Genomic DNA, 23,169 nt, shown 5'->3' on the forward strand with positions numbered 1-23,169 from the left:
AACACGATTAAACACGTTGTTTAATCAGTACAGTTGTCGTCTGAAAATACAATAGAAATACACTACATCACATTACATCACTTCCCGATTTTTTTATTCTGTCATACAAGAATTTTCGGCCCTTTAGTAACCTCTCCATTTTCGATATGCGACTAGCATGCAAAAAAAAAAAAAAAAACGGACGATCTGTTGTCCAATTTTCGGATTGTGTGTATGGGTCATAAGGGTGACATCACCACTCCAGGCTTTACTAGCTGTTGGTGATTGCTCATTTATCTCCCCTGCAGCCATTACTGGCTGACACAAAGGGGGGGGGGGGGAATCGTGTGACTAGAGCGGCCCTCTTCCCTCACTTCCTACTGCCAATGGCTTTGCTGAGGCAGTGGGAGCCACTGGCTCCTACTGTTGTCAATCAAAGCTAGTGAGGACTGTGGAGGGGGTGTCGAGTCCTGCTGTGTGTGTCTATAGATGCAGGCAGGGTGGCTCGGGATCAAGCCTGCATGAGTGCTCCCATAGGAAGTGAATTTCTAGGGGGGCACTCACTGGAGAGGAGGAGCTAGAAGCACCATATTGGGGCTGCTATGTGCAATTCCATTACACAGCACAGGTAAGTAGAAACCCATTTATTGATGTAAATGCAAACTTTGTTTTGTTGTCTTTTTTGTAGAGAGAGGGGCTCCGCAGGTAAGTGTCCATATTCCCCCAGTACAGACGTAGCATTGGAGTTCAGGAACCCTGACAGCAGATGGTTTTGTACAGGCACAGCTGTATACCTCCCAAAAATTTGAGATAGGAATGAGGGACACCTACTAACAAATGTATGTAGGTACAGGACACGCCCCCTGCCACACCACCTTAAAGGAGAATTAACCAAAAAAAAAAAAATTAAATCCACGAAGGCTTTTTTTTTTACCACTACTATTCCTTTAGATTAGCTTTTAAAATGTACAAATGCAGAAATTTAGATTTTGGATGAAATGTTTAGCACTGGGACACAGCAGCCCTTTTTAAGTTCCAAAGAACTGGAAGAATAGGGCTGCAAGGTATGGGGGGGGGGGGGCTGAGGATTTCAGCTATGACAGCCAACTGCACAAGGGGCTCCTCTTCTTAAATTAGAATTCCAGGATAACCCTAACTACTTTTAATACTGCCCACTCCTGATGACAATGCTTACTAACCTGTGTAAGAAAGATCTGTTTACTTACCTATTTTCAGGACGCTGCAATCATATGATCTGGCTTTCTTGTATCAGCCAGTGAGGCTTCAAGTGAAAGAGGAAGAAACGCTGACAACTGATGGGCCAGTGAAGCCTAAAGGCCCCCATACACACGATACAAAAATTGGACGAAAAATGCCGCTTTGGAATCGATCGTATCATAATCGGATCGTTAGTACAGAGCTTTGGAGAACCGATCACGACAGTTCATCTGATAGTATCCGATCGGATAAACACGATTAAACACGTTGTTTAATCAGTACAGTTGTCGTCTGAAAATACAATAGAAATACACTACATCACATTACATCACTTCCCGATTTTTTTATTCTGTCATACAAGAATTTTCGGCCCTTTAGTAACCTCTCCATTTTCGATATGCGACTAGCATGCAAAAAAAAAACAAAAAACGGACGATCTGTTGTCCAATTTTCGGATTGTGTGTATGGGTCATAAGGGTGACATCACCACTCCAGGCTTTACTAGCTGTTGGTGATTGCTCATTTATCTCCCCTGCAGCCATTACTGGCTGACACAAAGGGGGGGGGGGGGAATCGTGTGACTAGAGCGGCCCTCTTCCCTCACTTCCTACTGCCAATGGCTTTGCTGAGGCAGTGGGAGCCACTGGCTCCTACTGTTGTCAATCAAAGCTAGTGAGGACTGTGGAGGGGGTGTCGAGTCCTGCTGTGTGTGTCTATAGATGCAGGCAGGGTGGCTCGGGATCAAGCCTGCATGAGTGCTCCCATAGGAAGTGAATTTCTAGGGGGGCACTCACTGGAGAGGAGGAGCTAGAAGCACCATATTGGGGCTGCTATGTGCAATTCCATTACACAGCACAGGTAAGTAGAAACCCATTTATTGATGTAAATGCAAACTTTGTTTTGTTGTCTTTTTTGTAGAGAGAGGGGCTCCGCAGGTAAGTGTCCATATTCCCCCAGTACAGACGTAGCATTGGAGTTCAGGAACCCTGACAGCAGATGGTTTTGTACAGGCACAGCTGTATACCTCCCAAAAATTTGAGATAGGAATGAGGGACACCTACTAACAAATGTATGTAGGTACAGGACACGCCCCCTGCCACACCACCTTAAAGGAGAATTAACCAAAAAAAAAAAAATTAAATCCACGAAGGCTTTTTTTTTTACCACTACTATTCCTTTAGATTAGCTTTTAAAATGTACAAATGCAGAAATTTAGATTTTGGATGAAATGTTTAGCACTGGGAAACACTTTTTGAAAGATAAAAGTGCATTTTATATACAATTATATAAATCAGACCAACATGAGGGACAAATGAGGGGGGAAGAGGAATGGAAGGACATTGCTCCAAATCAGGGACAGTTGGGAGCTATGCAGCGGACTGGCTATAGAATAAATGCACCCTCTCCCCCCTGTTGAATGCTCTCGCCCATACACCTGCCGGGCTACACCTTGTCCCCCCTCAGCCCTGACTGTGCTGTGCACGTGTCGGGGCGACAAAGCCGACTGTGTGTGATGTCAGGTGACCCGGCTACAGGCTGGAAGGGCGCACTGGCGCGCTCTTTATAGGGGGGACTTTGTGCAGAGCGCGGTACCCCCCCTCCCTCAGCCTGGACATGGAGCGGTCACAGTGATATGTAGCTGTAAGCCGAAGCTGTAAAGCCCCCGGCGGCAGTCCCCTGTTCAGGCGCCGCTTGATGACGCGCTGTCTCCTCCTCCTCCCGCGGCTGCCCTGGGCTCAATAGTCGGGCCGGCTGGCTGGCGGGGCGTTGCGCACGGTGAGAGCGCGCCGTTGGGTGTCGGTGTGAGCCATGTTCCGGAGCTGGTGTGCCGAGGCTGAGGTAATGTGTTCCGGCTATGAGAGGAGGAGTGTGCCGTGTGCTCTCTGCGCTCTTCCTTCACTGATGCGCCCCAGCGCGCTCGCCGTGCCTGGCCTTTCCTGGGTTCCATGTCTCCGCTGGAGTCCCCCCTGTGAGCCCCGGGCTCCTCTCCTGGGTGTGGGCCATGGAGGGGCTCCCTGTCCGCCTCACCACCACTCACCTCGGTGCCCGGAGAGGTGCCCGCCAATGGTGGCACCATGGTGGATGTGGCACTTGTCAGGGAGCGGGGCCTCCAGGACGGCGCACAATGCGGTGCTCGGCACCGGGCTGGGGCTTTGCTGTATACCGGGCACCGGCTGGGGCTGTGCTGAGCCCGGGAGGGTGTGCGGAGCTGTGTGCGCAATGGGCCGAAGGCTGCTGGGAGCGCATGAGCCGGGCTGTGTGTGTGCATGGCCAGCCAATGCTTCTCACATGTCTTTGTTTACTCCTCACATTACACTCTCTCTATATTATATGTATATATTCTATACTAGGATAGACCGTCCCTGGGACTTCCTCCAGGGTCATCACCACCTACAGTCAGGGATCCAGCTACCCAATGACAGCCATATGTGGCACTTCCATTTCTGTATTCTGCTTTAAGGACCATTTTACACCGGAAAGCGTTCATCCCTGTGCACTCTGATTGTGACAGCTCATTCTTTTAAATGGGATGCCAGAGCAAGCGCTGCTTTTCCAGATTGCACAGCACCATGCCATTTGGTTTTCACACACGTGATGCATTTGGCCTGCTGTAAACATTTGATCAGCACCTTGACGTGCGGTACAGGAAACGTACATGGGACGCACCGTCTTTTAGTGTGGACCGATCCTGAGCCTACGTTCACATTGAAGGGCGGGTTTTAAATCGTGCATATTTAGCTGAACTCGTACGATTTCATTGCGAGTTCGGGGGCGATTTGAAAGACGTCTGTGGATTCATGCACAGATATCTATTGAAATCACCCCTGAAGTCGCCTAAAGTAGTGCAGGAACTACTTCTGGAAACCGGTGCAGTGCTGATTGGGTTAGTGCTGTTTTCCGTAATCGGCTGCGATTTGGCATGTGAATAGGGGCTTTGGGCTCGTTCGCACGGGCAGCTAGGGGCCGGTCGCCTGCCTGTAGAAAGACAGGCAGGTGCTCGGGGCTTTTCATATTACATATGCCGCGACTGAAATGCTAATCTGCTGCACTGCTATCTTGAACTGCATGTCCCAATCCTCAGGAGGTATTGACGCTGAGTGTAACCCATTTAGGGCACTTTCACACTGCCAGCGCCTGGGTGTCAGCGGTAAAGCACCACTATTTTTAGTGGAGCTTTACCGTCATTTTAGTGGTGTTATTCCCCCGCTAGCGGGATGCTTTAACCCCCGCTAGCGGCCGAAAAAGGGTTAAAAATGTAGCTACAGCGGCGGTTCGGTGGCACTGCCCATTGGTTTTAATGGGCAGAGGAGCTTTAGGAGCGGTGTAGTCACCGCTCCTACAGCGCTGCAAAGAAGCTGCTTGCAGGACTTTTTGTGACACCCTGCCAGCGCAGCGCCCCAGTGTGAAAGCACTCGGGCTTTCACACTGGAATTGCAGCTGAGGCTTTTTTCAGGTGCTATTTCTAGCGCTAAAGCGCCTGAAAAACACCTCCAGTGTGAAAGGGGTCTAAAAGCAGAACTAAACCATCTTAAAGCAGAGCACCACCCAAAAGTGAAGCTCTACTAGTCCAATGCAGCTGTGACAGTTATCGGTCATGACGTGCTTTAAATTGGGAAACTGATAAATCTATGGGTTTAGTTTCACTTTAACAGTTCACATCCCTGCGTTCTGAAAAGCAGCAATTCGAATTCTCTGTCGCTTTCAATAGCACCCCAAACCCAGCGCGATTGTCGCCCGGCACGCTAAGATGTGAATGGAGCCTAAAGCAGAGCTTTACCCATAACAACTTGATAGAAAAATAATGTTCTTTAGCAAGGAACATACATTTCACATTAATAATTCTGCTACCAAAGTTAGTGTATTTTTTAAATTGCCCCTAGCATTATTCCTGTTTTCTTTTTGCTGGAGGCTGTCATTTTGCTGAAGCTCAGAGCTCCTGAACAGCAGTAAACCATAAAGCGGAATTAAACCTGTCGGTTTAATGGTTTCAAAAAAGTTACATTCCTAGAATGCCAGGATCGCTAACTGTCACATTTGCTTGTGTTCTCAAACTGTCAAACCATCAAATGGCTGGTGTTACAACTGATCAAATGTGCAGCACCTTGGCACTTGCAGATCAAACTGAAGCAGCATAGACACTTATGTATTATGTTTTAAATAGCTATACATGCCAAAGAGTCCATCCTGAAGTTATTTAGCAGGACTTAGTTTTTTTGACTAACGTTCCAATTTAAAGAGTCTAAACCGTTTACAAAAGTTAAGAGGTTCACATTTGTGCAATGTGGGATATCGCATGTGATTCGGATAGGCATCGCATCCCGATTCAAGCCCATTTATTTTGTATGGGCTCAAGTCGCACTACACAAAATGCAGGCTTTCTTTTTTTGAGCAAGGCCTTGTGTGTGGCGGCACCTTTTATGGTTTGTTACTATAGACTCGAAAGGAACGGGTTGAGATGCTTCAAATCCTTCCAAACTCCACATGAAGCTTCAATTTTGAAGTGACACGATGCTGGCACTTCATGTTTTGAAATTGTGAACAGCACTGAGTCTGGCATTTGTGTCTGGATGCAAATGCTGGACTCGTGAGCACACCCGCAAGGTAACTCCCTCAGGAGAGCGCTTTCTCTAGGGGATTATCTGATGCGGGAAAGAGCCGTGAGAGCTGCCGCGGGACCCCAGAAGAGGATGTTCGGGGCCACTCTATGCAAAACGAGCTGCACGATGGAGGTAAGTATGATATGTTTATTTTAAAAAAAAAAAAAAAAAAAAATGGTCCTTTACAATCACTTTAAGTGCATAGGGCCATGCTTTAACCAGGTGCATTGCCTGTAGTTGTGGCAAGGTGGATCAGCCTTTTAAGGATAAATCCAGGCAGTGGGGCAACCATATCTCCTGCTTGCCACTGGTCAAATGCCATCTGAAGTTTATCCAAAATAGAGAATTAGTGCTAAGGCTCCGTTCATGCCTATACAGGTCCAACAGTGCACATTTGTTTTTGTGCGTTGTGTTTAGGGCAGTTTATTCAATGAAGTTACATACTGATTGGTTACTGTGCACATCTGCTCCAGTTGTAGTAAATTCCCCTGTGTCCAGGGACAGATTGGATACTCTGAACACTTCTCAATTCATGTGAACTCCTTACATTTAAAGAGCATCTGTCATTTCAGATCCATCATGGCAGCACCTGTTAGGGGGTAACACTCACCTGCTGCCGCCACGTCCCTCACCTTATGTCACTGCCACATCACCAGCCGTCCCATTAAAGTGAATGGGACTGTCGGTGAGTCAACAGCGGGTCGGAGGAGGTGCCGCTGCGGGACAAAGATGACAGTTGTGTGAAATGTGTCACTGGCACAAAAAAAAAATTAAGTGATATTCATGTGTCTTTGGATAGTGGATCTCCTGCAGTCATAGAATCCCCACCAAGTATGGGGTAGGCAATATTACAGTAGAAAGGATAACTGCGCTGACCCTAAAAAAAAAAATACATGTCTTACCACATATCTCAAACAGTGAATATATATTCTTCAATAATTAATATTAACCATATATTATAACCGGTTCGTGGTATACTGATATAGGGGAAATTGCATAAGTGAAACAAATAGTAGTGTGTATTTTAGCAAAGAAAAGTACCAGTGTACCAGATCCAGATCACATGTGCACAGCTCTGCATCCGTAATTAAAGAAATCTCCACCAATCCGTGAATTCTACACCACCACCACCTTCTAGAACGAACACTCACACACAAAAAAAAAAAAAAAAAAAAAAAAAAAAAAGCCTTGGTTTATGCCTGGGTTAGCCACTCCACTCGTGAGACCGAAGGTTTCCAAATGATATGTCAGTAATCACTTCATACATCTCCACATTAGGTGATCTCAGGATCTCATAAAAAGCAAACGGCCATCATTGCGCAACATGTATACATTTATTTAATCAATAAAACTTGTATAAGAAACTTGCACTCACTAGTAAGGTGCCTTTTAGACCGCCATTGGGCCTTTCTAGCAATACTCTTATGCCCCGTACACACGGTCGGATTTTCCGACGGAAAATGTGTGATAGGACCTTGTTGTCGGAAATTCCGACCGTGTGTAGGCTTCATCACACATTTTCCATTGGATTTTCTGACACACAAAGTTTGAGAGCAGGATATAAAATTTTCCGACAACAAAATCCGCTCTCGGAAATTCTGATGTGTGTACACAAATCCAACGGACAAAGTGCCACGCATGCTCAGAATAAATAAAGAGATGAAAGTTATTGGCCACTGCCCCGTTTATAGTCCCGACGTACGTGTTTTACATCACCGCGTTTAGAACGATCGGATTTTCCGCCAACTTTGTGTGACCGTGTGTATGCAAGACAAGTTTGAGCCAACATCCGTCGGAAAAAATCCTAGGATTTTGTTGTCGGATTGTCCGAACAAAGTCCTACCGTGTGTACGGGGCATTAGAGTTTGTTAAATGCCGTTTCATCTACGGATGCCGGCGTGTGCTTGAAGCCTCGATATGGTGTGAGTTGGGACAGGAAGGGACGTTGGTGTTACCCAGAAACCTTGTGTTTCGATGCAATCATGCGTCTTCAGGAAGCAGATAAAAACACAGCAAATTTTACAAAACGCCTACTAAATCCCTACTATGTATAAAAGCTTAACCTGTATGGAGTTAATAAATAACCAAGTTTTAATTTTTACATTGTTCGATTTTCACCATTTTGTAAAATGACGCAAAAATGTAAATAACCAAATTTCTCTAAAATTCTGAAGGTTTTCATTTTTTTTCCTTACAGCTTTCAGAATTTGGAAGACCCCCAAAACAATATTTTCTAAAAGCATATGATCTCTAGAATAAAAAGGTGCTTCTGAATCATTTTTAAAATGTTTTTTTATTTTTATTTTTTTACCCCACAGTATTTGCGCAAAGGTTTATCAAGCTAATATATTAGTAAAAAATACACTAAAACCATTATTAAAAGATAAAAATACAGCTAATTTTACAAAATTCCTGCTAAATCCCCACTAAATGTAAAAGCTTAACCTGTATTGACTTAATAACAAATATTTGTAAGTTTGCGCCTTTTTGCAAAATGGTGAAAATCGAACGTACCCAAAAATTTCTCTAAAAATCTGGAGGTTTTCACTTACAGCTTCCAGAATTTGAAAAGACCCTGCAAACTAGACATTTTCTACAAGCACATGACCTGTAGAATAAACAAAAGTGCTACTGATTTTTTATTTTTTATTTTTTTTGGCCCTGCAATAATTGCGCAAATGTTCATATTGCTATTTTCACAAAAAATTACATAATGTACATAAACACAACGTAACTTAAAAAATTCCTGCTAAAGTAGTACTAATGCATCGTTTACATGTGGCATACTAAAGTGTACGCCCATGGGGGGCTATGTTTACATACACAGGAATGCACAGGTGTTCCATGCATCCCTGTACAGGCAGTCCCATTTATGTCAATTGGGTTTCAACGGCTGCACAGGTATAGCTGCTGTTTCCAATCTGAAATCCGTGTGGGTACATGACCCTGAATTCAGACAGTGTGAGCTCAGGGACATGCATGCAGACCTACATGGGTGTAAAATTGGAAGAAACGGCTCTGTTGGTGCAGTTGCTACATCCTAATTGACATCAATGGGGCGGCCTGCACAGAGATGCACGGAACACCTGTGCATCCCTGTAAAGTTACGCTGTGTATGCCCTGTGTGAACAAGGCCATATGCCCCTTTCACACAAGCACACAGATTTGGGTCTGCCTGTATGTTTTTCATGCGGGCCCAATCGGACCACCCATTGTTCTCTATGGAGAGACTGATGTAAATGGACATGTGTCCGTTTACACCCACCTGCATCCGATCCTGTCCAGTCCAATAAAAACAGACGGATGGGGATTCCATTCCCCATCCATCTAGCAGATCGGATTGGATGGCGTCCGATGGAGATGGACAGGCAGTCCGTTTCCATCTGACTGTCCCATAGAGAACAGCGGGCTATGTCTGCTCTGTATCAGCGGAGCGCACACGTACCTGTCGTTCCCCCCCCCCCCCCCCCCCTGCTCAGCAGGAATCAGAAGACAGATCCTCCGCTGAGCAGGCGGATCTGATTGACAGAGTCCGCTCCATGTGAAAGGGATCTTACCAGCAGTGGGGCCGGTCCATTAGGGGCACTGGGGCGCCGCTCCCCTTCAGGGCACTGGACTCGTATGTCTGTGTGTTTGTTTGTTTTTTTTCCCAAGCCACATGTTTAGATCCTGAGGCTCTAATTGGCTTGAAAAAGGTTGGGCTTGGGGGGCAGAGCGTTGCACCCCGAACCCACCCACGTGTGACAATAGTGAATTAATATTTGCTATCATCTTCTGGATTCTCCTCCTGGCCAATCAGGACGGATCCGGTTGGCCGGGAGGAGAAGCTGATGTACCCATGGAGGGGTGGGGGGGGGGGCATCACCATGGAGGGGTGATTACGAGCTGGGGGTCTTGCTATGTTTGTGGGTTTTTTGGGGGTGTCTTTGGTATATCAGAGGTCTAAACAGACCCCCATATATCATATTATATATATTTTTTTTTTTTTTTCTTGAGACAAAGGGTCCTTTTCTCTGTATCACTTTACTTGAATGCATGGAATCTGTATAGAGATGTCATTCATAAACTGAGTCTGATACATAGGAATACTCGCAATTACTATTATCGGATGTCAGCGAGCATATAGGAGCAATCATAGTGATCGATGTATGCGCCCAGGGTGCCACACTTAGGGGGGTGGTAAACCATGTTTACAAAGCCCCCCCCCATGCCCAAGGATCACCTGGGGGTACTCTGTGCTGGGGGGGGGGGGGGTGAAGGGGTTAGGAAGGTAGAGTGGGGGGGGGGGGTAGTTTCAGGTAACATTTGGCGGCAGAGGTAGAGAGGCAGGGAAGTGGCGGGATGGTCACATTAGGGGTTAATAACTGATCAGCAGGTTGTAATCCGCTGATCAGAGTTATAGAATTGTTCAGCAGACTGCTGAACAATTCTGATATAAGCTTATGGTCATTGAAGTGACCATAAGCTTATAGGCGAGGGAGGAAGGTCTATATGCCGTACTGACTTGGCCACCTGCAGGCACTTCTGTATGTCCGTACGGACCTGGCAGTGAAAGGGTTAGGACATTACTACTATTTGTTTTATTTATGTAATTTTCTCTACATTCTGAAGAGAAATACTGGGACTTTTCTTTGCTACTATTTTTCACTTATGCTACACTGGCGGAGGCTCTTTACCACGTGATCAGCCGTGTCCAATCACGGCTGATCACGCTGTCAATAGGAAGAGCCGTTGATCGGCTCTTCCTCACTCGCGTCTGACAGACGCGATTAGAGGAGAGCCGATCGGCGGTTCTCCTGGCAGGGGGGGTCTGTGCTGATTGTTTATCAGCGCAGCCCCCCCTCATCACCACACTGGACCACCAGGGATCGCCACTAGGACCACCAGGGAAGGGGCAACATGTGGATGGCCAGGTATGTACCCCATGGCCATCCACGTGTGCCCAGTCAGTGCCAATCAGTGCCCACAAATGGGCACTGATTGGCACCATTATGTTGCAGTGATGCCCAACAATGCCACCCTTAGGGGCATCACTGCAAACAACCAGTGCCGTCAGTGCCACCCATCAGTGTCCATTCATGCCACCTGTCAGTGCCCATCCGTGCCCATCAGTGCCCATCTATCAGTGCCCATCCATGCCCATCTGTGCCAACTATCAGTGCCACCCATAAGTAACCATCAATGCCACCTATGAGTGCCCATCAAAAAAAAAAATTTTAACAGAAACAAAGAAAAACTTGTTTTTTTTCAAAATTTTCGGTCTTTTTTTATTTGTTGCGCAAAAAATAAAAACCGCAGAGGTGATCAAATACCACCAAAAGAAAGCTCTATTTGTGGGAACAAAATGATAAAAAATTTGTTTGGGTACAGTGTAGCATGACCGCGCAATTGTCATTCAAATTACGACAGCGCTGAAAGCTGAAAATTGGTCTGGGCGGGAAGGTGTCTAAGTGCCTGGTATTGAAGTGGTTAAATAGTTGATTTAAATTAAGCCTTTTTACTAGTGATTTAAATCATGATTTCAATTGTGATTTAGATCGACTTGATTTAAATCAAATCCACCCTGTGAAAGATGACGTTCCTCTTCATGTTCAGATTTCAGTTTGTTTTTCAATTTAGTTGTACAGTTTATAGGTCACATTAAAGGTGCAAAAAGTTCTGAAATCATTTATCATTTTATTTTTTTTTTTTTTTTTTTTTTTTTTTTACATCACAGAAACCTGACATTTTAACAGGGGTGTGTAGACTTTTCATATCCACTGTATATAGCCATTCATTACACATGTATACAGCCCTGGGTATGACCATGCGCTCAAAATTTACATTGTATATCAAAAGCACCCTTGTGCGTGAGCCCTTATGCTTCCCAGATCCAGTGATCTTGCATTTAAGTCTATGTATTTACATGCGTTCAGTGTATCTAATCTGCTCCTGGACACGGGTGAATTTACTACAACTGGAGCGAACAGAATCTGGAACAGCTGTACATAGTGACTATTCAGCTTCTAACAGCTTGTTCGGTTAAGCCTAAAGCAGACAAAGATAAATTCTAATTTAAGTATACTCTCACAGGGTGACACTGTGGGTATACAAGTAGTGATGTGCCAACGTCCCAATAGTAAAAGCCTAAAGCAGAATTCCACCTGTTTTTTCGTGCCTCACTCCTCTCCGCCGGCGCTGTCATAGCAGTTATAGGCACCTGGCTGACGGCTTTCGGCTTCAAGGCCGGGTGCGCACGCGCGAGTTGCTCTGCCAGTGGCCAGGCAATCTTCTGGGACCTGTCCCAGAAGATGGGAGAGGAGGAGTCGTCTAGGTGGCCAAGAGCAGGAAGGAGAAAGTGGGACAGGAAATCCCAACCCCCCCCCCCCCCCAAAAAAAAAAAAATTGCCTGGGGGTGAGGTGTGCTTAAAGAACGCTTTAGGGTGGAACTCCGCTTTGAGGGCTCATCCACAAAGGTCGTAGTGTGAAGAGCTGTCTATGGTCTTGCACTTGTGGCGCGCTGCATGCAGGCAGTCCATTTCAATGAATGAAAGTACTTTGGATGTACGGACTTGCCTGTGCATCAGTCCATGCATCTGTCCTTGCATACCTGTCAAACTTGGCTGTGCAGGTGAGTCCATACAGGCGCTGCGCGTACCTTCACGAATATGCACTGCCTTTTTTGCAGCTCTCCGTAAGTACAAAAAAATAAAAGATGCGGCTCTTTACACTGTGGGACTGAATGCCCATGTAAATGAGCCCTTAAAATTAAAAGTTAGAAGCTGGTTGCCATGCACAGCTGCTCTAGGCTCTGTCTGCTCCAGTCTTGGTAAATTCTTCTATTTTCTTTATAAGCAACAAAACCATGTAAATGTAGTGTGAATTATTATACCATTTAAAATCCTTACATGCATTTTTATGTGTTTTACAAACGTCCTATAAACTTGTGTCTTACTGCTAGTGTGAATGAGGTCTTAGATATTGTTTGGTATTTTTAGATATTTTTTTTTCTTTTGTGGAGGATGCAGCGGGAGTGTTCTGGAAGTTATCACAGACCTTTTCTGTGAAGTTGCTGCAACATGGGAATCAAGTATAGTGGGAGAGGGCCTGCTACCATCCACCTTTAATAGAAATGTGCAATTTGGGTAGAGTACAAAAAAGATTCCTCTATGGGACTTTGAGAGGCAGAAACTCCTTAGTAATTACACAGTATTGAAAACCTATTCATATTTAATTTCTAAAGTTAAGATCATGAAATATAGCATGATAAAATCGAAATTGGATGCATATACAGATGCGGTGCAATATCAAAACATTCTTCAAACAACCATTGGACTCTTGGGCATTCTTAGTCTCATCTACATACCGACAGAGTGTGGTTGTTTGTAATGTTTTGATATTGCACTGCAGCTGTACATGCATCCAATTTTGATTTTATCATGCTATATTTCATGATTTTAACTTTACAAATAAAATATGAATGTTTTCAATACTGTATAATTACAAAGGCGTTTCTGCCTCTCAAAGTCACATAGAGCAATCTTTTTTGTACTTTATCAAATTAGGGATTTGGGCAGCAACTCCCACTCTACAAATCATTGGCACAACCTTTATTCTTATCATTTGGGTAGAGGTAGCCTTTTAGCTTGTCTGCTCTTTCAAATTGCAGTGCATCAATCATGGGGCATTGCTTGGATATCGAAAGACCTGGGGCACCCAGCGTAGCATTGACGCTAGTCAGGAGCACGCACTGTATCCACAGCCTGGTGCCAGGATAAAATCTCCTTTTGGCAACTTGTAGGAACTTCAGATATGCAAAAATGTTCTACAGTCGTATACAGGTTATTGCTTAAAATGAGCTTTTCACATATTTGCATAAAAGCAGCAATGCAAATCTCTCAAGGTGGATACAAATTTTTTTTTTTTTTTTTTTTTCTATTTAAGATGCATTAATAATTTAGTTAATTCAGCATGAGGCTGTATATTCTGCATTTAGTTATAATTTTTGGTAAACTCTTTCAATGAATGCAAGCTGAGAACATGGACTGCATTGATGCATTCACACAATTTCACAGTAACCATGAGCTAAAACAAAATTCAGGAATATTCATTTATCCCATTGTTTTGCAAATCTATGTACACTACAAACTGCATGACTAAATTGGTCCTGATATCGCTGTTTTACTAACCTGACAGCTTATTATTCTAAATGAGGAAACATTCATTTTGTTTGCAAAGATTCTAACTACCAGCAAGAATAAGTCCTTGTATTTAACCACTTCCCTACCCGCGTATAGACATATGATGACAACAGATGGGACCTCCCATCCTGGGTGGACGTCATATGACGGCCTCGGGTTCCCGGCCGTCTTGGGGTCGTGTGCGTGCCGCCGGGGGCGCGCGCGCCCGCCGCGTTGCTCGGGACCCGGTGCGTGTGCCCGGCGGCCGCGATGGCCGCCGGGCACCCGCGATTGCCCGTTAACCGGGCCGGACCGTGGGTCTGTGTGTGTCAGGTGAGAGGAGAGCGATCTGTGTTCCCAGTACAGCGGAACACTGATCGGTCTCCTCCCCTTGTACGTCCCCGCCCCCTACAGTTAGAAGCATTCCCTAGGAAACATATTTAACCCCTTGTGTCCCCCCTAGTGGTTAACCCCTTCACTGCCTGTCACATTTACACAGTAATCAATGCAATTTTATAGCATTGATCGCTGTATAAATGTGAATGGTCCCAAAAATGTGTCAAGTGTCTGTGTCCACCATAATGTCGCAGTCACGAAAAAAAAATGTGATTGCCGCTATTACTAGTAAAAAAAAAATAATTTTTTTTTTAAATGCCATAAATCTATCCCGTATTTTGTAGACGCTATAACTTTTGCGCAAACCAATCAATATACGCTTATTGCGATTTTTACCAAAAATATGTAGAAGAATACGTATCGGCCAAAACTGAGGAAACAATTTGTTTTTTTTTAAAAAAAATTGGGATATTTATTATAGCAAAAAGTAAAAAAATTGTGTGGTTTTTTTTTTTTTTTTTTTTTCAAAATTGTCGCTCTTCTATTGTTTATAGTGCAAAAAATTAAAACCGCAGAGGTGATCAAATACCACCAAAAGAAAGCTCTATTTGTGGGGAAAAAAAGACGTCAATTTTGTTTGGGTACAACGTCGCACGACCGCGCATTTAAAGTGCGACAGCGCTGAAAACTAAAAATTGGTCTGGGAAGGAAGGGGGTGAAAATGCCCTGTATTGAACCGGTTAAAGAGCACCTGTCCTTTCAGATTCATTATGGCAGAGCCTGTTAGTGGGCATCCACTCACCTGCTGCTACATCCCCCGCCTTGTGGTGTCACTGCCGCATCACCAGTTGTCCCATTAAAGTGAATGCAACTGTCGGTGAGTCAACAGCAGGTCAGAAGAGGAGCAGCTGTGGGACAGATGACAGTTGCTCTTTAAAAATGATGTTTTAAATCGAGTTAATTTAAATCAAATCCACCCTGAAAGCTCTTATTTGAAACAGCAATGTTTTAGGCCATATCTGGCCCTTTATAAAGAATTACTTTTGTTGTGCCACTTTCATGCAAACTTGCGACCGCTATTTTTTTGTTTTAAACAAAGCAGTGTGCAGATGTACAGTGCCTTGCAAAAGTATTCACCCCCCCCCCCCCCCCTTGGCTTTTTACCTATTTTGTTACATTACAGCCCTTAGTTCAATGTTTATTTAATCTGAATGATATGTGATGGAGCAGAACACAATAGTCTAAGTTGGTGATGTAAAATTATAAAAATATATACATAAAACTATTTTTCAGAAATAAAAAAAAAAAAAAACTGATAATTGGCATGTGTGTATGTATTCACCCCCTTTGTTATGAAGCCCATAAAAAGCTCTGGTGCAACCAATTCCCTTCAGAAGTAACATAATTAGTGAAATGATGTCCACCTGTGTGCAATCTAAGTGTCACGTAATCTGTCATTACATATACACCTTTTTGAAAGGCCCCAGAGGCTGCAACACCTAAGCAAGAGGCACCACTAACCAAACGCTGCCATGAAGACCAAGTTATTCTTCAAACAAGTAAGAGACAATGTTGTCGAAGTCAGGGTTAGGCTATATTAAAAATCCAAATCTTTGATCCCTAGGAGCACCATCAAATCTATCACAACCAAATGGAAAGAACATGGCACAACAGCAAACCTGCCAAGAGGTGAAACATGGTAGTGGCAGCATCATGCTGTGGGGATGATTTTCAGCAGTCGGTACTGGGAAACTGGTCAGAGTTGAGGGAAAGATGGATGGTGCTAAATGCAGGGATATTCTTGAGCAAAACCTGTACCACTCTCTGTGTGTGTGTGTGTGTGTGTGTGTGTGTGTGTGTGTGTGTGTTGAGGCTAGGACGGAGGTTTCCCCTTCAGCAGGACAATGACCCCAAACGCACTGCTAAAGCAACACTGGAGTGGTTAAGGGGAAACATGTAAATGTGTTGGAATGGCCTAGTCAAAGCCTAGACATCAATCCAATAGAAAATCTGTGGTCAGACTTAAGACCCATACACACGATCGGACTTTTTGGCAACAAACATGCAAATTAGCTGTTTTGGAGCAACATCCGACCGTGTGTATGCTCCATCAGACAAACTTTTTCTGTTTTCATTGGACTTTTGGCTGTGTGAACGCACAAACTTTCCGGCAACAAAAGTCCGATGGAGCAAAGTCCAATCGTGTATACACAAAGCCATCGGACTTTTGTACAAACTACAGTACGCAGCTGCGAGAATGTTTCCAGTGTTCTCTGCGACAGGGTACTGTACATCTCGCGCTGGCTGCAATAGGAAAAACATTTTCCTTTTGCTGTGAGCGCGAGAGGGAATTCCCCTCTGGGAGCATACCAGGCCCTTAGGTCTGGTATGGATTTTAAGGGGAACCCCCTACGCCGAAACAATGGTGTGGGGTTCCCCCTAAAATCCATACCGCAGCCTGGCCGGTCAGGAAATGGGGTGAGGACGAGCGAGGCCCCCCCCCCCTCCTGAACCGTATCAGGCCTCATGCCCTCAACGTGGGGGTGGGCGCTTTGGGGGAGGGGGGCGCCCTGCAGCCCCCCCACCCCAAAGCACTTTGTCCCCATGTTGATGAGGACAAGGGCCTCTTCCCGACAACCCTGCCCGTTGGTTGTCGGGGTCTGCGGGCGGGGGGCTTATCGGAATCCGGGAGCCCCCTTTAATAAGGGGGCCCCCAGATCCCGGCCCCCACCCTATGTGAATGAGTATGGGGTACATCATACCCCTACCCATTCACCTAAGGGAAAAAAGTGTCCGTAAAAAAAACGCACTACACAGGTTTTTAAAGTAATTTTATTAGGCAGCTCCGGGGGTCTTCTTCCAACTTCGGTGGTCTCTCCGGCCTCTTCTCCCGGTGTCAGGTTCTTCTCCGCTCTCTGGCCTCTTCTCCCAGTGTCCGGTTCTGCTGCCGGGCTCCTCTATCTTCTGCTCTTTTGCTAGCGGTGGCCCGGTCTTCTGCTTCATCTTCTTCCCTCTTCTCTTCTTCCGATGTTGATATGACGCTCTCTCCCGCTGTAATGCTGTGTGAGCGCCTCGCAATGACTTATATATGCATGGGGCGTGGTCACCGGGTGATGTCATCTGGTGACCCCGCCCCCTTATGACGTCACAGTCCCGGGACATGCTGGGCGTCATGTCAACATCGGAAGAGGGAAGAAGACGACGCAGAAGACTGGGCCACAGCTAGCAAAAGAGCAGACAATAGCGGAGGAGCCCGGGAGAAGAGGCCGGAGAGACCCCCGAAGTTGCCTAATAAATTACTTTAAAAACCTGTGTAGTGTGTTTGTGGTTTTTTTTTTTTTTTTTTTTTTTTTTTTCCCTAGGTGAATGGGTAGAGGTGCGATGTACCCCATACTCATTCATATAGGGTGGGGGGCCGGGATCTGGGGGTCCTCTTATTAAAGGGGGCTCCCGGATTCCGATAAGCCCCTCGCCCGCAGACCCCGACAACCAACGGCCAGGGTTGTCGGGAAGAGGCCCTTGTCCTCAACATGGGAACAAGGTGCTTTGGGGTGGGCGGGCCGCAGGGTGCCCCCCTTCCCCAAAGCACCCCCCCATGTTGAGGGCATGCGGCCTGGTACTGTTCGGGGGGGGGTGCTCGCTCGTCCCCACCCCCTTTCTTGACCGGCCGGGCTGCGTGCTCGGATAAGGGTCTGGTATGGATTTTGGGGGGGGGACCCCCACGCCGCTTTTTCGACGTACGGGGTTCCCCTTAAGGTCCATACCAGACCTAAGGGCCTGGTATGCCCCTGAAGGGGAAACCATGCCTCCTTTTTTTTTTTTTTTTTTTTTTTAATTTTTGGCGTGGCGTTTCCCCTCATGATTCATACCAAACACAGTGCCTGGCATTGGCGGGGATCCAAGTCGGATCTCCGCACCAGTGTGGACCCGGCTCGCAAGGTGTCAATCTCGCAGATAAAAGCGGCGAGATTGACACAATATCAGACAATACAGAAGTTGACCAGAGGGTGGTGGTAAAGAGCTGAAAAACCACTTGATTTGGTGAAAGTTGGCTGAAAAAGTTCTGCCGCGTGTATGCAATACAAACTTATGGCCAACGCCCTTTTGTACAAAAATCCACAGGAAAGTTTGTACAAAGTCCTATCGTGTGTATGAGGCTTTAGATTGCTGTTCACAAGCCCAAACCATCTAACTTGAAGGAGCTGGAGCAGTTTTGCAAGGAGGCATGGGCAAAAATCCCAGTGGTAAGATGGGGCAAGCTCATAGACTTGTACAAAGCGACTAGGAGCTGTGATAGCCGCAAAAGGTGGCTCTACAAAGTATTGACTTTAGGGGGGTGAATAGTTATGCACATTTACTTTTTCTGTTATTTTGCCTTATTTATTTTTCCCTTTTCGTCATTCAGGCCACTATTGAGAGATGGTCTCCTCCTTTTCCTCTAGGAAACACTGCGCCAGCCCATAAATTCTCTCCTCCCCTGCCGGACCTCAGTTATTAGTGTTTCCTCCAGGGGGGAGACACTGTGCATGGAACCAGGCCTGTTTCAGTCAGGGAGATTGTGGCCTCTTAAACATCCCTAGGGAAGCAGGGGCTTCCAGGATAAGAATGTCGGTACATACCCGCAGCAGAAGCCACCCCTTCCTTGTCGAGCGCGGCATCAGGTTGCGGGGGACCCCTATCGCGTCCACAGGGCCGCAGCAAGGAGACAATCCGCTCTCCCTGTATGCTTTACAGGCTGCAATTGTTTGGAACCAGCGGGCCGGACGACGGGTGACGTCATTTCCGGGGGGGAGGGCGGATGTCACCCTTTGACCCGCGGCTTCCGGTTCCGGGTCGCGGAGCTGATAGGGGGCCGGGCACAGGCTGGAGAGAGTCGGAAACACGCGCAGGCAGCGTGAGACTCAACACAGGCAACCACCTGCAGTCATGTCGGAGGCAGATGCTATGACTCATGCGGACACTATCTCCAGCCTTCCGACGGTAAGAGTTCCCTGGGGAGGGGCCCTCTCTATCTAAGGATTGTCCCCCCGTATGGTTCCTTGCTTAGAGGGGGGGCAGACCCCCTAGGTGGTCAGGGGGTGGGGGTGGCTCAGATCCCTAGGAGGTGGGTCTGGTGCACTCCAAGGGTTGTTTCCATTAAACATGCTGAATGTAACATATTTTCTGTATGTAATTTCAGAAATGTCTCTAAAAGGAAGTGTGCTTCTTGTAGAGACAGTTTAGGGGAAGCATGGACCAAGGTTTTGTGTAGAGTGCATAGACTCCCTGGTTAAGGAAAGGGAATCTGAGCAGCAGTCCGGATTGGCAGCTTCTGTGAAAGAGCTGTCATCCACCATTTCATCTTTTAAAACACTTTTTGAAACATTTCAGCTTCCCTCTAAACCCTTTCAGCAGGACACAACCCTGCCTCATGCTCAGGGCTCTGCACCTGCCAGATCTACTAATATAGTTATGGCAGAGGAAATTTCAGGCCCTTCCGGGGTGGAGCAAAGGCAACTGGACAGTGGCACTTCTGACTCCCATGAGGAATCAGAGGGGGAGGACTAGGATGGAGAGTCCAGGAAAATCTCTAGGTATAAATTGTCCTTGGATGAGGTGGAGGATCTCCTAGGGGCAATATATACAACCCTCGGTATACATGAGGATAAAAAACCCCTATCACTCCATGACCTTTATGTACAAGGGCTTGGGAGATCAAAAGAGAAAAGTTTTCCCAGTACATGAAGTTCTGGTGGAAACGATTAAAAAAGAGTGGCAGGATCCTGAAAGGAAGCCCTTTTTCTCTAGCTCTCTCAAGAGAAGGTTTCCGTTTTCAGAGGATCCAGCATCCATTTGGAATAAAAATCCCAAGTTGGACGCCGCCTTCTCTCAGGTCTCTAGGCACACATCTGGCATTTGAGGATATGGGGGCCTTATCGGATGTCATGGACAAAAGGATAGACTCACTACTAAAAAAGACGTGGGACTCAACAGTAGGTAACTTAAAGCCAGAAATGGTTGTTACTGTTGTAGCCCGCAATTTAGAACACTGGCTTTTCCAGATTCAGGAGCACATTGAAGCTGGCACGGCCAAGGAAACTATCCTAGCCTCTTTCCCCACGATTCTGCGAGCAATCGCATACATTGCAGACGCCTTGGCACAGTCAGTCCGTATGTCAGCCAGATCGGCAGCTCTGGCTAATTAGGCCAGAAGAGCCCTCTGGCTGAAAACTTGCCCAGGTAACACCGCCTCTAAAGTCAAATTGTGCAGGATACCCCTAACAGGTGATCTACTCTTTGGCCCTGGGTTAGATACATTCTTAGACCGTACAGCGGACAAAAAGAAGTCCTTCCCACTCAAACGGAAAACCCCAGACAAGGAAGGGGTTTCGTCCGCAAAAGCGCAGGGAAACTCCCAAACAAGGGGGGCAGAAGAAAACTTGGGGCCAAAGGGGCAAGGGCAGAGGAGGGTTGATTTTTTCACCCTCCTGAGAAAGCCCGTAAAGATCAATGACTCTTTAAGTACGGTGGGAGGAAGACTGGGGGCCTTCCTTCCACAGTGGGAGACCATCTCCCCCAATCGATTCATCCTAGGGATCATAAGAAGGGGGTATCTCCTGGAATTCACAAGGGCTCCCCCCCGTAAAGGTTCCTTGTTACACAGCTTTCCAGCTGCATGGCAAAGGCCAAGGTTCCCCATCAGGTAAAGAGATCTCTTTGGTGGAGGAAGGAAGCGAACTTGTCGCAGGGACTTCTGTGGCTTATCCCAGTTCCGCAGATAGTAACCACGGACGTAAGCGGCAAAGGCTGGGGGGCACATCTGGGATCCCTTCTAGCGCAGGGCATGTGGAAGGGCGACAAACTGAAAAGATCGTCCAATTGGAAAGAGCTGAGGGCAGTGGGCCTAGCCCTCAGATTTTTCAAAAAGGAACTTCAGGGCCACCATATACAGGTACGGTCAACTCCTCTACTGTGGCCTATATAAACAAACAGGGAGGCACCAGAAGCGGAAGTCTGCTGGCTCTAGCAACGGACATTCTAAACTGGGCCGAGACCAACACTCTCTCACTCTCAGCGTTTTTTCTGAGAGGGGAGAGGAATGTAATCGCAGACTTTCTAAGCCGGAGGAGACTGAGAGAAGGAGATTGAAAACCTCCTGGTTGAGGGCCCAATCTCGTATCCAAAAAATGGGGACCCCGGAAGTGGATCTTTTCGCTTCAAGAGACAACGCGAATACCCCCTGTTTTTTCTCCCTAAATGCAGGAGAAGGAGCACTGGGGGTGGATGCTTTAACCCAGAATTGGCATTTCAGGACATGCTATGCCTTCCCTCCTCCGGTGCTATTACCAGCGGTTCTGAGGAAGTTTCAACTAGAGAGCACCTCTCTCATTCTAGTAGCTCCACATTGGCCCGAAAAGGGCATGGTTTTCAATTCTCAGTCAGTTAGCAGCGGGGCCGCCCCTATTCCTTCCACCTCGGGAGGATCTTCTCTCACAAGGTCCAGTCCTCTGTCCACAAGTGCATCAGTGGAAATTAGCGGCCTGGCTACTGAGGAGGGTATATTAAAATCTAAGGAATTTTCACAGAGATTAATCTCCACCCTCCTCAACAGTAGAAAAAAGGAGACGCGGCAGATTTATAAAAAGGTCTGGCTCCTTTTCAACAAATGGTGCATAGAAAACTCCTTCTCGGTGCAGAGCCCCATAGCTGTTTTGGAGTTTCTGCAGTGTGGAGCGGACAGGGGGTTATCCGTAGGTACCCTTAAAAGTCAGGTTTCAGCATTCAGTGCTTATTTGGAGAAGTCTCTGGCCACCAATCCATGGGTAGTCAGATTCTTTAGGGCAGACAGAGACCTACCCGAGGTCCACCCTTTCCCGGGTGGGACCTATCTCTAGTATTGCAGAGCCTTACGGGAATCCCCTTTTGAGCCTTTGGACAAATGCTTGTTAAAAGAACTTACCTTTTAAAAACAGTATTTTTAGTAGCAGTGACAACTGCCAGGAGAGTCAGTGAAATTGAGGCGTTCTCAATTAGACCTTCTTTTTGCGTTATTTTGCCAGACAGGATAGTCCTTAAGACTGATCCAGCATTTTTGCCTAAAGTGGCGTCAGGCTTTCACAGAAACCAGGAAATAGTCCTACCTTCATTTTGTCCCAACCCTTCAGGAGAAAGGGAACTGAAATTTCATTTTTTAGATGTAAGGAGGTATATCCTACAATACCTAGCGATGACTAAAACAATAAAGTCTGATTCTCTATTTATTTTGTTTTCCGGGACCAGAAAAGGACTTAGAGCGTCTCGACGCACGATTGCCAGATGGCTTAGATTAGCTATTGGGCAGGCATATTCTTTAGCAGAGGAGATCCCTATGGGTATAAAGGCACACTCTACTAGAGCCGTGGCAACTTCACAGGCAGAGAAGGCTGGAGCAACGCCAGAGCAAATATGCAAGGCAGCGACATGGTCCAGCTACTCCTCTTTCGTTAAACATTGCAGAGTGGACCTGGTGGCGGCAGGTGAGCAGGCTTTTGGGTGAAAGGTTCTGCAAGCTGCAGTCCCACCCTAATTGGTAAGTGCTCGATTATCCTATCAATAGTGGCTGTCCTGAATGACGAAAAGGGAAAATTTAAAGTTACGTACAGGTAATGTCTTTTCCTGTAGTTTTTCAGGACAGCCCTAGTTACCCACCCTAAACTTTGGGGGGGGTCTTATAAAAGAAATGTATAATATAATATAATTTATAATATAATTGTGAAGCAAACAACATCTTCTTCAAAGTTTGTGGGCAAGTTCTGTAACTTAAATGATGCAAATCCTCAAATAATCCATGTTAATTCCAGGTTGTGAGGCAACAAAACACAAAAAATGCCAAGGGGGTGAATACTTTTGCAAGGCACTGT

At 46.2% G+C, this 23,169-nt stretch overlaps 1 protein-coding gene across 3 annotated transcripts in view; it reads left to right on the top strand.

Annotated features, from left to right (window-relative positions):
* The first annotated feature begins 2,781 nt into the window (after positions 1 to 2,781).
* The window catches only part of ZNF800 (zinc finger protein 800), a 75,818-nt gene continuing 55,430 nt past the window's right edge, over positions 2,782 to 23,169 (top strand). For all 3 annotated transcript variants that reach the window (XM_073619760.1, XM_073619761.1, XM_073619762.1), the window contains exon 1: positions 2,782 to 3,036. Coding sequence is in view for 2 of the 3 variants with exons in the window: in XM_073619761.1 (XP_073475862.1) it covers positions 3,007 to 3,036 (30 nt within the window). In the remaining variant the exon portion in view is untranslated. The remainder of the gene's footprint in view (positions 3,037 to 23,169) is intronic.

This window comes from Aquarana catesbeiana, linkage group LG03 (assembly GCF_042186555.1).
Source record: "Aquarana catesbeiana isolate 2022-GZ linkage group LG03, ASM4218655v1, whole genome shotgun sequence".
Classification (NCBI taxonomy): domain Eukaryota; kingdom Metazoa; phylum Chordata; class Amphibia; order Anura; family Ranidae; genus Aquarana; species Aquarana catesbeiana.